The sequence below is a fragment of the Quercus lobata genome, chromosome 2, assembly GCF_001633185.2.
Source record: "Quercus lobata isolate SW786 chromosome 2, ValleyOak3.0 Primary Assembly, whole genome shotgun sequence".
NCBI lineage: Eukaryota > Viridiplantae > Streptophyta > Magnoliopsida > Fagales > Fagaceae > Quercus > Quercus lobata.
Window position 1 is genome coordinate 59,447,399 of NC_044905.1, and position 15,930 is coordinate 59,463,328.

At 36.4% G+C, this 15,930-nt stretch overlaps 2 protein-coding genes across 2 annotated transcripts; one reads left to right on the forward strand and one right to left on the reverse strand.

Annotated features, from left to right (window-relative positions):
* Positions 1 to 5,419: 5,419 nt before the first annotated feature.
* LOC115967481 (aspartic proteinase CDR1-like) lies at positions 5,420 to 6,443 on the forward strand. Its single transcript, XM_031086583.1, has 2 exons — positions 5,420 to 5,649; positions 5,753 to 6,443. Exons 1-2 carry the CDS (start codon positions 5,420 to 5,422, stop codon positions 6,441 to 6,443), a joined length of 921 nt encoding a protein of 306 aa, XP_030942443.1.
* Positions 6,444 to 8,899: 2,456 nt separating this feature from the next.
* LOC115975990 (CDT1-like protein a, chloroplastic) lies at positions 8,900 to 13,105 on the reverse strand. The gene is made up of 7 exons (XM_031097052.1): positions 12,647 to 13,105; positions 12,437 to 12,556; positions 11,689 to 11,923; positions 10,075 to 10,968; positions 9,528 to 9,729; positions 9,360 to 9,450; positions 8,900 to 9,204 (listed from the first exon to the last, which is right to left on the reverse strand). The coding sequence occupies exons 1-7, from the start codon at positions 12,940 to 12,942 to the stop codon at positions 9,147 to 9,149; spliced, it is 1,896 nt and encodes a 631-aa protein (XP_030952912.1). The 5' UTR covers positions 12,943 to 13,105; the 3' UTR covers positions 8,900 to 9,146.
* Between the last annotated feature and the right edge of the window lie 2,825 nt (positions 13,106 to 15,930).

Sequence of the window (15,930 nt, forward strand, 5' to 3'; positions counted from 1 at the left end):
GAGGCCAAGCCACTAGCCAGCTCTGTTTTGAAATAACTGACTTTTCTTATTCCTCTCTCACCCTAGTATATATACCCTTTATACCCACAAAATGTAGATAGCTTCCAGAGAGAATTTTGGGAGAGAAACTCTAGAGATAAACAAGATTGACTCATCCACAATCTTCACATAGAGACTCTTCAAATTCCTCTACTCTCACCCTCTCCATTGTTACATCCTTGAGAGGTTCATTACTGAAACATTTTTTCACCATACCCACATCTGTGAGAAGGTCATTTGGTGCTTTGGGAAGTAGTTAAGAAGGGACCAATTTCATATTGGTTGATGCTATGATTTATAGCGGAATCCAGTAAGTTAAAGAAGAAATAGGTTCGGCGTAACCTCGTTGGAGTAGGAGCTTGGAGGGCTTAGGTACACTAGGTAAATTAGACTTGGAGGGTCTTCTACTGTTCATATATCCCAACTACATTCTTTAGTGGATTATTTACCGCTTGGAGAGCGGCGGAGAGGTTTTACGCCGAGGGCTTCAATTTCCTCTTCGATAATACATCATGTGTTGTCCTTGTATTTGCATCTCTCTTCCCTTAATCTTTACCATTTAATTTCTGCTGTGAATGTGATTTTATTTGGTTTAAGATTGTTTATCAATTCTATTATATGCTTATGTTCATATTCCGCACATTAATTGTTTGATTATAAACTTGAATTGATAATTTGTAAATTGGGGGTCTAAACGTTCAAGGTGTTTTATACACTAATTGAACTTTTAGACCTGGAGTCAGTACCAGACCAAAGAAGGACCAAACGGCCATTTTTTTCATTCATCAAAATATCAATTATCTCCTCAAGAAGTACAATAGGTTGCTTATAAAGGATTGCTAAACCCTAGTTCTAATTGGCTAGGAAACCCTAATTGCCTTATTACAAAAATATACTTGCTTCCCAAATTAAAATACTAATAGCCTAATAAACTAATAAAACCTAAAACATAAAAATACAATTGACTTGCAAACATAAATAATACTAAATAATAATTTTCTTATGTCTCCCTCGTCATTCTCCTCTAGTTGGAGAAAACTCGACCTCGAGTTCGAAAGCGTTGAAGGATTAGGATGCTGACAAGTAATACTTGCTTCAAGTCTGGAATCACCTTAGGGAGCATAGAGAAAAGAAAAATCTTGAATTCCACCATGTCAAACTCTTTTGGAATAACAAAATCAATGTGTGGAATCAACATAATCTTATCTTGAACCATTGGAAGCACTATGTTATCCACTTTCTCCACTTTAGCAAACTGTTTGTCTTCATGCCCCATGGAAGGCTGATTAAAAGTAGATTCATTAGCTTCCAATATCACATCATGTGCCCCTCTAACATAATACTCTCTTTAGACACCATCTCTTCACCTTACTGCCCTTCAATAGATTCATTTCCTTGCACGCATGTTAAAGCAACACTTGTCGATGCATGTACGTCTGTGTCAACATTAGGCTTTGGTGGTGCTAGAGGATTCTCCACGACCAAGATATCATCATCAATATTATCTTCTATTAGGGCAGCAATAAGTTCACTGTGATCAAGTATCCTTGGTTTCCTAATTGAATTGGTTTGAGTCTTCTTTTGTTTCATCTGAGCAATCCTGTCTTGAACATCTTTCATGAGCTTTACAGATAATTCCTTTAATTCATTGGTAGATAATTCCTTGATAGATTGTTCAAAAGTGCGTTGAGAACATAAAATGGGATGAGGATGAGGATGAGGATTCATCATATTTGCTTCAACTTGAAAAGTACCACACTGAGATTGGGGTAGATACTTAGCTCAATAGTATGGTGACAAATACTCGTCACAAAGCTTTTCTTTCATATCTTCCCACACACTAATGACAGGTTCATAATTCATATAGCGGAAATATTCAAGATTCTCCCAAAACCTTTGTGCTTTACCTCTTAACTTCAACTTGGCATACCTAACCTTTTTGTTATTTGTGAAATTTGCTTGCTCAAAGAATTGCTCCATCCCATTCATCCAGTTGAAAAAATCTCGTGGATAAGTTTCACAACCATTAAAATAAGGTGTTTCTAATATTACCATGATTCTCTAAAATAGTGCTTCAACAAATAGTTAGGAGTTGGAACAAGAATCTGGGTTGCTGTGATGTTCTTTGAACAGATTGTTGGAATAGGCTTCTAAGACTATTCTCTCAAATAGTTGCTGGGACTAGGCTGGTTGACAGGTTTGGATTTCGTGGGCTGGGTCTTTTTTTTTTTTTTTTTTTTAATGAAAACTAGTGTTGTAAAATGTGGGCTTTGGGCTTGTTAACAAATGGGTCGGGCAAGGGCTTGAGTGACTGTGTACAAGGAGTTTGTTGTTTTGACTAGGTAGTTTAATGGGTTTCAATTTGGAAATGGTCTGGGTTATAAAAGGTGGGTCGGGCAAGCTTGATGGTTTTTTTTTTTTTTTTTTTTTTTTTTTTGAGAATGTGTTTAGACCAAGCTAGTGGGTTACCTCATGAGATCGGATCGATGGAGACTGATGAGATTATGGTGGCGTGACAATGGGCAAAACTGAAATCATGGCGGTGTGGAACAAAGGTGATGGTAAGGATCAGTCGAAGTGGCGGCTCACGGCGGTGGTGGTGGTGGCATGCGTAGCAACTGTTGTGAAAGGATTCAACCAAATCTGACTGTGGGTGTTTGTTGGTGGTGGTGTGGTGTGACAACAGCGATGGGCTCGTATCTCTCTTCTCTCTTTGTAGTTGCAAGGGACTTGGAGAATTGATTGTGGGTTTTGGACTAGAGATTTATGGTTGGCTTCAAAATCTAGGTCTTTTTAATTTTATTTTTAATTTTTTTTATAAATGGGAAAAACAACTGTATGACAACTTTCTTGCACCAAGTAGAAAAAATGACAGAGACAACCCTCTGGTGGAGAAAAACACAATGGTGAGGGATTTTTTTTTTCTCTTTTGGGTGATATTTTCTGGCTCTTTCCTGCGGTGATGCTTCAACAGATCGATGTTTGCTCTGATACCAAAACTGAAGTAGGACAACTAGAACAAAACTGAAATAATGGAAAAATAAAATATATGACCTAGGAGTCAGCACCTAGACCTTGCTTGGAGTCAGCACCAGACCAAAGATGGACTAAATGGCCATTTTTTTTCATTCACCAAAATATCATCTATCTCCTCAAGGAGTACAATAGGTTGCTTATAAAGGATTGCTAAACCCTAGTTCTAATTGGCTAGGAAACCCTAATTGCCTTATTACAAAAATAACTTTGCTTCCCAAATTAAAATACTAATAGCCCAATAAACTAATAAAACCTAAAACAAAAAAACACAATTGACTTGCAAACATAAATAATACTAAATAATAATTTTCTTGTGTCTCCCTCATCACATAATGACATGGATTGCCACACCTTGGCTACTCTATGGTGATGAAAACATAGTAAAACTACATACCTAGAGCTTGAGCTCTGACATTAAAAAACTTGAGCATTTTGGCATGTTTGTATCTCTTTGAATTGGGAAACTTGCTAACTTGACCATGTACAAAAGGGTTTTCAATTAATTATATAACTTTAAGTCTAGGAAGAATGTCATGTTGAGAAAGAAATTCCTCTATTGTCAATTGACCTAACCATATCAATTTGTTTGTTGATTTTTTGCATGAACATAACTCTAATATCTTACCTGCTCAAAAGTTAGAAAAATAATTGCATTGGATGCTCCCATAAGTTATGTCATTTTCCATAAGTTACTAGTTATTAGTACTGAAGCAGACATTTATGTAATTTTTTTCTTTTTCTTTTTTTAAATCACATAATGAGGAAGCCTGTAGGGATGTAAAAGTTTTTATCACATATGCATACTTGATATTCAATGAAGACAAAAGGGAAGCATGAGAGAAGGATTGTATGTAGTGTTCTGGATAAAAGGGAGGAATTGGTACTTCAGTAGATGTACTAACAATTCGCCTACTTCTACTACTACTTTGGGCTTGGCTTTTTCTCAAACACCTTCTATACGTAAAGCAGCAAATAGGTTTAAGTCCCTACCAAGTGAGCAAAAACAACCTTACTATGTGGCTGAGGACCATTCTAAGCAGTAGGAAGTAAACAAAAGTAAACAAATCAAAATTGATGGCCTTTTTGTAAAAGAACCAAGATGCAAACTGACACCAAAGTTGACATTCATCAGGTACTAATGTGTGTGTGTGTGTGTATTTTTATCACAGACCACACATTATCAATTTATCATCAATAATAAGATCAAATTCAAAATCCCAAAATCAAGGCCTTCAAAGTAGAAAGGAACCTAAATACCTAACTTCCCATACAACAGTAGCTACTTCTTTAATTGAGTCAAAGACAACAACCGAAACTATTCAAACCCCAATTTTGGTTCAAAACCGAGATGGAAAAGTAAATTTTCCACCTTAAATCACCAGAACCTAAAAGAAAAAAAAAAACCCTTTTAATGCAAGCAAACCAAAGGCCAACCATTTAGCCACAGCAACCCAAAACACCAAAGCAAATCACCCACAACCAAAAAAAAAAAATCCATGAACAATTGAAGTGGGGAGAGAGAGAACGGTATATAGGAAGTAATAACTGGGCAAATAGATTTTCAATTGAAGAGCAAATCGGAGTTCTAACCTCAACAAATATGGTGAAAAAATTCAAAAACCCAAACCAAACAAAACTCTAACTCACGCACAGAGGTAGAAATTTACAGAGTTATACCTCTTCGGTATAAGCGAAGCAGCTAAGGAGGTAATTCTCTTAATCCTTTTAGGGTATTTGAGCTCCCAAAGCTTTTTCCAGCTAACATCAATTTGTGGTTGGCGTATCAATGAGATGGGTTGCAAGATGGTAGGCAGATTTAACGGAGAATTTTCCATTGAGGTTCGGTAACCATATAAGCTTGTCTGGTCTCAAAGTGGGAGGATGGGGAGAGGAGATTTTGCGATATGGGGGAAGGAAAAAAGTAGAGAAGAGATGTGTTTTGAGTTTTTGATTTTCAGAGTTGGGGAGAATAGTTATAGGGTTTGGTTTTCAGAATTGGGGAGAAATTTCAACTGAAATTTTCAGGCATGAATGAGAGATTTGTTATGATATATTGGCATTATTGCATTCATTACAATCTCTGTTTTAAATATTGTTAAAAGAAGCAAATTTTGGTGCTTACTAAAATTTCCAGTTTTTAATAGTACATTCGATGCCATTCACGGATGGAGAATTTTCTTTTTTTTTTTTTTTTTTTCTTTTTTTTTTTTTTTTCCTTCCCCTTCTATTAGGTCAAATTAATGGTGCAATCAAGTAATCGTTAGGCCAAACATGGAAAGTTCGGTTTAATCGAGAATATAAAAGTATTTAGTATAACCAGTACAATTTCATTTCTCTAAATTCAATGGCAAGCGGTGTCAAATTTCATCAATGCTTCCTTCTCTCATATTATCTTATAGGCCTTTTGGTTACTGCTCATAATGTCCCCCAAGCACAATTAATACCATACTACGGTCAACATCTCATGAAGGTCTCAATTGGCACTCCACCAGTAGGCATTATCGATATAGCTAGTGACCTTGTGTGGACACAATGTGTACCTTGTGATGTCTGCTTTAATCAGATTCATCCCAAGTTCGATCCTAAAAACTAAAAAGTCCAGCACATACAGTGAAATTTCTTGTCATTCAAAAAAATGTCAAGTATGGGACCAAGTCCATTGTTCTCCTCAAAATAGTTGCAATTACGTCAGTGGATATGCAAGTGGTTTATCCAAAGGTGTTTTGGCCAAAGAAAAAGTCACCATCACTTCTACCTCTGGGCAAGCAGTTTCCTTTGATATTGCTTTTGCATGTGCACACAACAATACCATCAATTACAATGACCACACAACGAGACTCATTGCGTTAGGATTAGGGCCTTTGTCCTTTCCTTCACAAATTGGTAGCAAGAGGTTTTGTTATTGCTTGTTGCCGTATGGTACTGAATATACTGATCCTAGTATTACAGGCAAGATAAGTTTTGGCAATGGCAGTGAAGTTGTGGGTGATGGTATGGTTTCAACACCATTTGTAGCTATGGGAGATCAATATTACGTGACACTCGAAGGAATTAGTGTTGGAGACACATATGTGCCCCTTAACTCTTCAGGTAAGGTTTCTAAGGGCAACGTTTGTATCGATTCAGGATCACCACCATTGACTTTGCCACCGGATTTTTATAATTGCTTAGAGGTGGAAGTGAAGAAGCAGATTTCAATTGATCCCATTAAAAATGAAACTCTAACAGGGACACGGCTTTGCTATAGAACCAAAATTACTAATGACATTGGACCAAAATTGACTGTCCATTTTGAAGGTGCAGATGTGGAGTTAAAGCCTATACTAACTTTCAATCAACCGGTTCATGCATATGATATTTTGCAATGAACTGCAGTTGATTAGATGAATTAGTCGTATTCGAGGCGACTGCCCTCCTAGAGATAAAGGGAGAAAAGAATATTTGGGTTAAATTCTGCTTGCCTCATTTTATTCATCTTGATGCTTAAATACACTGAACTGGAATTCAAATTAACAAGATAACTCCTAATCTTATCAGCTAGAGTTCTATCACAAGATAGACTCCATCCTAACAACAACTTAATTCAATTATCAATCAAATTCAAATACACATTATCCTAACACAACTAAATTAATGATAGCTACTATGTGAGGCAATATCTTGATCCAAATAACTTAGCCACTGTCTGACTCAGCAACTCCTTCCAACTCCACGTGTCCATGGGTCATAACATATTTACTGCTTTGTAATTACTAATACTGCACTGGCAGATTTGGGTGACCAAGGATTATATGGCAACTATGTTCAAGCAAACTTGTTGATTGGGTTTGACTTGGAAACAAGGATGGTCTCCTTCAAGCCGACGGATTGCACTAAACTGTAGTGTTTGGCACTTTCATGTAACATATACGATCAATGAAAGATATATACCTATTCATACTTTATAAATATAGCTTAATTATCTTCTTCTTTTTTTAACCAAAAAAAAAAAAAAGAAATCTTTATTTTCATTACAATCTAATCACATTTCTAGCAGATTTCCAAAACCATTCCGTTATACATTCATCCCCACACACCCCCCCCCCCCCAAAAAAAAAAAAAAAAACTAACCAAGAGATTGAGTAGAGACACTTGCGGCCTACGAGGAGGACTGAATAACCAACTTAGGCAGTGAGACCTATTAGAGGTAAGTTGCACAATATCGTTCTAGGCTCCAGTCACCAGATCTGAGTAGAGCAACAAGCTCTCTCTCTCTCTCTCTCTCGATGTATGTGTGCACATGTGGAGGCACGACCTCTCTTTCTATTATTCTCTCTGTAAGGCCCTCTTAAATCTCTCTATTTTAACTCTTCTATTTGCTAAATGATGAGATGATACTCCATTTTCTCTTAATAAATGCTAGGTGAATGTGAGTAATGAGCGGGTGTTTTCTATAACGTATGTATATATGAATTCCATAAAGGTGAATGCTTCTTACCGAAATGATACAAAATAGACAAATAATTAGTAGTTCTGCTTGTGCTTGTTCACTAGTGACTCTTTTAAAAGTAATGTTGAGATGATTTGAAACTTGAGTAAATTACATATTTGGTTTTTAATCTTTTACATTGTGTGTCGATTTGGTACTCGACCTTTCAAATGTGTCAATTTAGTTTCTAACTTTTTGTTATTGAATCAAAATGGTATTTGTCATTAATTAAATGGTCGATGGAAAATGCTTATTTGGCTGACTATCAAATATAAAAATTATTTTTATGCCACTTCAAATCAAATTACACGTCCACTACCACATGAAATAAAAATTAGAAAAAGAAAATGGAGTTTGTGAGAAATTGCCAATTTGATGGATCAGATGGAGGGAGAAAGTTTGTAGTTGATTATTCTCATTCAATGAAGTTTTAATGTTATGAAAAAGTGTACCAAATGAGTAAAAAAAAAATCAACCTTTGCTGAGACATAAATTGATGGTACTACAATAGCCATTCCAAAGCTGGTGCTCAAATTAAATACTGATGGTACTTTATTGGAAATCCTAGCAAGACGGGTGGTGGAGGAGTAATTAGAGACTGTCATGGAGATTGGGTTAAGGGGTACTCAAGAGCAATTGGATATGCCACTAGTGTGTTGGCTGAGTGGTGGGCATTGCGAGATGGGCTGATCTTGGCCATTCAATTGGGCATAACTCATTTAGATGTGGAACTTGATGCTAAGGTGATTGTAAAGATGCTCAATGGTATTGAAAATCCTAACCGAATCTACTCTCCTTTGTTGAATGACTGCAGGTCTCTCATAGCAAGGCTTGTGCAGGTCCAGGTGGGGCATGTGTTTGGAGAGGCGAATCAATTTTTGGCTAAAAGGAGCTGCTCCATGACAGAAAATTTTGTTGTTTTTGATTTTTCCCCCTCTGCTGATCTGAATGTACCGATTGAAGTAGATAAAAATGGGCTGTATTATCATAGGCTTATTGCCAATACTTTAGCTGCAGTGGGCAGATTGTAATTGTTGTGACTGCTTATTTTATTTATCTATCCAACCGTTTAACCAAAAAAAAAAAAAAAGCTGGTGCTCAAATTGTGCGGGGACTTCAGTGGGAGAGCAGTGTATAGTGCCCCTTTCATATATAATGCTAGTCTCCTAACATACCTAGACACATCACAATTCACATAGCCATACACAACATTTGTCAGCTTATAAGCATTTACTCAGGTTTTAGGGGATCATCTAGCGTACACTGGTCCCAATCAATAAAAACACAAAATACTAAGACATTGACGCAAGGGAAAACTTCCCATGGACTTTTAGAATGCTTGTTGATGCTGCTTAAATAGGAACTTTTATATATTAACTTTAAGACAATAAGTTGATCATACAAAAAGCACGCTTTCCAATAATCTTGCCATGTAATTAACATATTTCACAGAGACTTCATCTTAAGCTCCTGAGTCTACTTCCAAAATCTACTCTACGATCATCAGCTAACAACAAAGAATTAACATTTACAAAGACAATTTTAAACCATTCCTCCACATGCTTCTTACAGTAATTTCCAAAAATCTATTTCATGCTTCTCCTCACTTTGCTTCTTCAAGCCGTGCGCGTAATGACTCAGGACTTGACGTTTTATTTATACTGCAAAAAAGAACAGATAATGACATCAAACAATTTGAATAAGTTTTGTTGCTTGAAGAATAATTTATGATCTTCTAAAGACAAATATCCATTTGTTCTCTACAACAATTAAAATGGATCCATCCACAATCATATCACATATTAACAAGGCTCACCAGAAGAGCAAATCCCCTCCAGATGCCAACTTTTCTGAAATCCATTCCGGAACTAATTCTATTAAGAGGTTTAGCTGCTCTTCAACTTCTCCTGCAAACACAAATGAAGAGGATCACCAAAAGCTCCCAGAGAAAAGGGAATTATATCCGTGTGGTACAAATGCTTACTTCTGTCAACAATATCACAATGGCTTGCAATTATCTTGTGTATAAGCTCCTCTTTTGTGATAACAGACCGCTTAATAGACTGAAATAAGAAGTGAATCATGTTGAAGAGCTTAGGCAGGCTAGCAATCATTTGTCGCCTCCGTTTTGCCCGTGAGATCACTGGATTTCTCTCTTCTACTGCCTTCCTCTCTTTCTCCATTATCTGCAGCAAGAAAACATAGTTATAAATTTTAATGATGCAATCAGAACAAACTTTTATGTCTCTGTCCAGGTTCAATATGTTCACCTCCAAACAAATATTTAGGTATGTTCATGTTGTAAACTAATAAGGCTAGGATAAATACAAACATAATGACTATAAACTGATATCCTATCCTTGATTTAATTTCCGTTTGAAGCAAAATGAAATTTATATGTTGGTTATTGCAGTCAAATAACACTAGAAGAAAAAAAAAATGATAGCTTGCATATTGTTTTAAATAGAACATAGAACATAGAAACATGCTTGGTAAGGATGAAAGCATAAGGAATTCACAATGGGGCTTACCGATTGCAAAATATTCTCAGGAAGAATATCAAAAACATCATTATCAACTGAAACACCTCCAGTGTCATCCATTTCATCACCAATGTTTCCATTCTTTATGGGAGTGTCAAATTTTAACGATCTTAAAAGGGGTGGACGCCTTATTAACTTGTTTGGTGAGCTAGTGGAATCATCCTCTGGGCTCATATAACATCTCTTTGGTGGATACAATGTTGGCGTGACATTCATCAGCCCAGCTGGAGTGAGAACATGTTTTGCAGGAGTTGAATGGATATTAGCAATTTCTGCAGGAGAACCACTCTCATTTTTCATGGCATCTATCTCTTTGCTTGGGGTTGCTGGTGGGCAAGATTGTGGCAAATGAGCAGGGGAAGCATGAACTGCTAGACATTTTTCATTGCTGGTTGATTCAAACAACAGTTTTGATGGGGATGGAGTACCAGCAGCAGAACTACTTTTCTCTTTGGAGGAACTTTTGTTAAATGGTGACTCTGGAACTGGAAGAACTGAAGATTGGAGATCCGTCTTTGATAAGTTTAGAGGATAGTTCTGTACTTCATGGCTAATGACTTTCTGTGAAAAGTGCTTGTGGAAAGATCGAGAGAGATGTGATGCTACCACTGGTTGCTGTTTTCTATGTGCTTCGATTGATGTCCCGAGGGAAAATGACATGTTGGGAGAATTGTTTATGTTTGAATTCAGATCTTGTTCTGTTCCTTCTGCAATTTCATCATCCCGAATGCAGGTTTCTGATACTGCTGATTGCAGAGCTGTTAGTGCAACAGTTGATGTCTTAATAGGAAATGATGAGGTGGGTGTTTTCATGTTCGAATGGACGTCTAGCTCTTTACGATTGAATGGTTCAGGCAACAGTTCCTCTGGAATTTCATCCACCTGCATGCAGAAGAAAAATCTTAAGGTGCAGTCTAGAGAATTGCTTAAAACTACCAGAAATCTTCATATCGAATATATATGAGTAAACTGACAATAATTTTTCATATCAAATCCATATTGTTAATTACAATTTTTTTCATCTCAAATCAATATTGTTAGTTACAATTTTAAGCGGTAGTGAATCGCTGACAGCCACCTTTATGGTTAACATTTGTAGTGAAAGAGACGTCAAAAGCAGCTAGAGCATAAAGTTGATTTTCAATTGTATGAAAAAGGAACACTTCTATAATGGAAACCATAGAATATGACCCTAATCAAAATTATATTAGATTATGGTATTATCTTAACCCAGTCTCATTAGGTGGCCACAAGTGGCAGATGGAATCTTGTAATAAAGTTTATACATAAAGTGTAAAACAACTATATATAGATAGGAATGGAGGGAACAGTTGAAACAGAGGCATCTCACTGCAAGAATGTCCTAAGAAAAGAGAGAATATATGCCCAACAGTTTTTGTGCATAATATTCCAAAGCACACTCCCCTTTTCAATTGGCCAGGAAGGCATTATAACCAGAGAATCAAAGTAACCTATATATACGTATAAAAAATGTAAATGATTGGCAACTAATGTTGTTCTAGATGTGATCATGAATACAGAACTAACAAAAATTTAAGGATATATCCCATGTAATATACAGAAAGTACAGAACACGAGTACCTCAGGAAAGGATTTTGAAAAATCCGCAAGCCGCGATCGTAACACCTTCCTCAAATGCATATTCCCGCTTTCAGATTTCAACTTCCTATCATTTTCCACTGCATCAACGTTGATGGAAACATGGAGATCCGGCTTCATACAGCTCGTCCGCTCATCGAACACAAGTACCCTCTTTATCTCAATTGCATCGCGCAAAATAAACTTCAATTGAGCCAAGTGCCTGTGTGTAAACCTCCTAAAAACATATTTTTTTTAAAAACATACAAAGCAATCATAAGATTCATTAATCTCATATAGGTAAGTGTAGTAAATGTATCAGGTGAGTTGCTTAAGAAATATCAAATATGCAGTGTGGTAGTAATTTTTTAAAACTGATCTAAAAAAACTGAAAAATCTATGTTTTAAGAATACATTTTCCCTCTTAAAACTTTTTTGGCAATGGGTTTCTATTTTGTTTTCAAGTGCTGGAATTACATTTTAAAAACACGCTTTTCCCAAATCCAAACAGACGTTTAAGGTTCTATTTTCTAAGCAACCAAAAAGAGGGAAAACAAATTTGAAACATCTTATCCATCAAAATTAATAACAAGGCTCCAAATTCACCACCAAAACCAAAAAATTTCATAACTTCATACCAATCATCATCGCTATAAGACACAGAATGCAATCATTTCCCAACCAAAATTTTACTTTCTTAGAAACCAAACAAAACCCAAAAAAAAAAAAAAAAAATTAATTAAAAATTTACCTATCAGTTAAACACTCAATTTTGGGGCAAATATTGGTAAAAGAGGATGAGGAACCCTTCAACCGCAACAACCTTATAGAACTATCCAAGCTATCAAAAAACTGAGCAAGAATCTCATACCTGCACATAGAACAAATACCCAGAAACATTAATTAAAAGCTAAAACAAATAAACTAATCAAATCACCGTATAAACAAAAAAAGTTCATACTTTTCGGGTAGCTTAGTGGGCTGGGGAAGCGGTTTCTTGGACTTATGGGGCTCGGGGATTTCTGGGGAAGTTGGCCAGGATTGGATCTGCCTTCTGGCGGAGGAGTTGGGGCGGAGAGTTTCGGCGACTTTTCTGACTTCGTTGACGGAGAGGGCGACGCCGCGGTTGCGCAAGCGGTTGCGGGGGAGCTGTGTGGGCTGTTTTTCTGGAGTTTTGGAGCTCAGCTGGTCGGGTGCGTTGAAGTGTTTTGAATGGGGTTTCTTGGATTTAGATTTTGATGAAGATGAAAGCTCCATTGGTATCACAGCGAAACAGAGCGATTTGTGAGAGAGGAAATGTGGTGTGGATTGAAGGAGAGACAGAGAGAGAGAGAGTATATGTATTGTAGGGTTTTTCTTTGGAGGGAAAGCTGTGCTGGAGCAAGGCGTGCTTGGTTGGATTCCCGCCTAAATGACCCGTTGCTTCCCGCAATTTCTTTCGGGTCTGTTTGGGAAGTAGGTCTAGTGAGTCAGGCAGTTGAACTTGAGTAGTCTTGTCCGCTGCCAGGGAAATGAATGGAAACCTCTTTGGTTTTAAGTTGATGAGTTAAGTGGCAAAATTGTAATAAAACACACCTAATGGGTAGGGCTGAAAATGAACCAAGCCGATCATGAACAAATCGGGCTCGACTTGATAAAAAGCTTGTTCATGTTTGTTTGATTATAAATAAACCAAGTTTAAACCTTAGTTTTAGGCTCTTTTAATAAACAAGCCGAGCCCAAGCAAAAAATTTTGTTCACGAACAAACTTATGAGCTATTAGGCTTGATACACAACAATTCAAGTATAGACTCATTTATAAGTTTATATGTGTTAGCTAAATATACTCATTACACATATTTTAATAATGACATGACCAACATGAGACCATTACCTATATTACCTTAATTTTTTCCTTCCCTTTAAACTGATCAAGAACCACTTTAAACTATAGTTACATTTAAAAATAATTAATTAATTAAGTAGGCTACATATGATTCTTCACTATCAATCATCTAAAGTAAAGTTATAAACACGTTTGTATTTTCTTATTCATAATAGTTACAAACAGCTATTTTTCTAGTCCTTCACCATCTAACGTGAATGTAAAAATTGTATTTTGAAAAATTGCTGAAGTTGTAGACAAGGAATGATGAATGAATGAATTTAATTATGTAAATTATTAATTTGAATAATGGCTAATTATAAGTAAGACTAGATACATGATAAAATGAGTATGGATAAAACTTAGGTATAGTACCTTAGGTATTGTTCCTTAGGTTCCCCTCTAAAAATTCTGTTATGTGACTACTTAATTAAAAAATACACTTCCTTGAGTTCCTTCTCATGAGAAAAAATCCACATGGCAGAATCTTAAAAAGGGAACCTAAAGAACAGCACCTAAGTACAGTACCTAAGTCTTGCTCAATGAGTATACTATTTTCTTTTTCTTTTTTCTTAATTTTAGAGATTTAAACATTTAATAATATAATTTTTTTAGATCTCAAGCTCAAAAATTTGTCCTGAGCTCGAGTTTGAGCTTGATATTAAGCTTGAGTTTGGCTTGACTAATTAATCAAGCCAAGCCAAGCCAAGCTTAAGATTTTTGGCTTTCCCACGAGCTCAAGCTCAAACACTATTTTTAGGCTTGTCACAACCTCAAGCCAAGCTCAAGCTTTTAATTTTTCCTACCGAGCCAAGCTTGAACATGCACTACTCAACAAAACTTGGCTCGTTTACAGCCCTACTAATAGGGCTCACAAAGAAGACTTCTCTCACTCAAGTCAAAAAAGCAATAATGAGATCCGACAACTCTTTAGTCCTTCACTAGAAACTCATTTACTAACACACTAGTCTAGAAGCAATAACACACACACACACACACTTGCCTCATTCTTCATCTCTATCGGTTTGTCATTCCTCCCAGCCTTTAGGTCTATCATCTTTCTTGGTCCAACAAATTCACGTTAATCTCAACTCAAGTTTGTCGATCTTACTTTCATTTCTTAGTTTTCAGATGGTGTGTGTGCTGATAGCTAAGTAAGCATAGAACTACCAAATGCAAGAAAAAGAAATCTACAAACACATACACTCTAATCGAAACCACAACCATTTTATCCTCCCAAAATCCACAAATCTTTTCTCCAAATACAAGACCACAACAATGCAATCTTCTCCCAACACACACATAACCCAAAAGCAAGAAACCCACCAAACCCTTAAATGAGAGAGAAAGAGTACTGATTTGAGAAAATCCACACTATAGGGAGAGAGAAATGGTCGTTTTCTGGGAAGAAAGAAACGGTAATTGATATGTGGGTTTGGTGTAGAAGACTCACGTGAGCGTCATGTGGGTTTTACTAGGTCTTAACTTCTTCGGTTCTTGTGGGGTTTGGTTTCTATAAGGAGAAAGAGGTGAAAATGGCCAAATACCACCCTTTCATAAAATTTGTAGTAAAAAAACACTGCTTTAGAACTAAATGGAGATTTACCACTTTTTCTAGTACTCGAGCTCACTAAACTCAAGTTCCCTATTTTCTGTTCCACCATGGCACATCTGACATGGCACTTGGATATTTAAAAATTCCACTTGGTACTCAAGTTTCTTGGACTCGAGTACTGTTCTAGCCTACTACCCACATCCATTAAACCCGAGTATGGCCCCTGTTACCCTCTTAGTCTCGCTCTTAGTCTCGCTCTAAATCTCCCTCTTAGTCTCGCTCTCACTCTCATTCTCAATCTCCTTCTCCCTCTCGCTCTCGGTCTCGCTCTGTACTCTCCCTCTTGCTCACACTCTCTACTCTCACTCTCGGCTTGCATCTTCAATTTGGAATCACAAGGTATGTCTCCTTATCTCAATATTTGTTTGAATATTGGGTATTTGTGGGTATTTGTGGTGTAATTTTTTTTTTTTTTTAATGAACATTTTCATGTATTATTAGAGCAATCAGTCATTGTAGGACACAGTTAGTGTTCTCATTGAGGCCATATTTGATTTGTGAGACTGAGTAGATTGCTTATAATATATAGAGGATCCATAGCCAAGCCTAAATTTTTTTGGGGATTGATGTTGTTGAATAATGAGTAGGATGCTTGGACTATTAAAGTGAGGGTTTATTTTAATAATGTAGAGAGACTTTCATTTTAGAAATTTCTTCCATCTGAAACTTGTGGCTTTCTCATTTATTTATTTGGGTGAAAATGTTTTATCTTGTATGCTGATGTATTTTGTTTCTATTAGCTGAATATGCTGTAATCTACTTAACA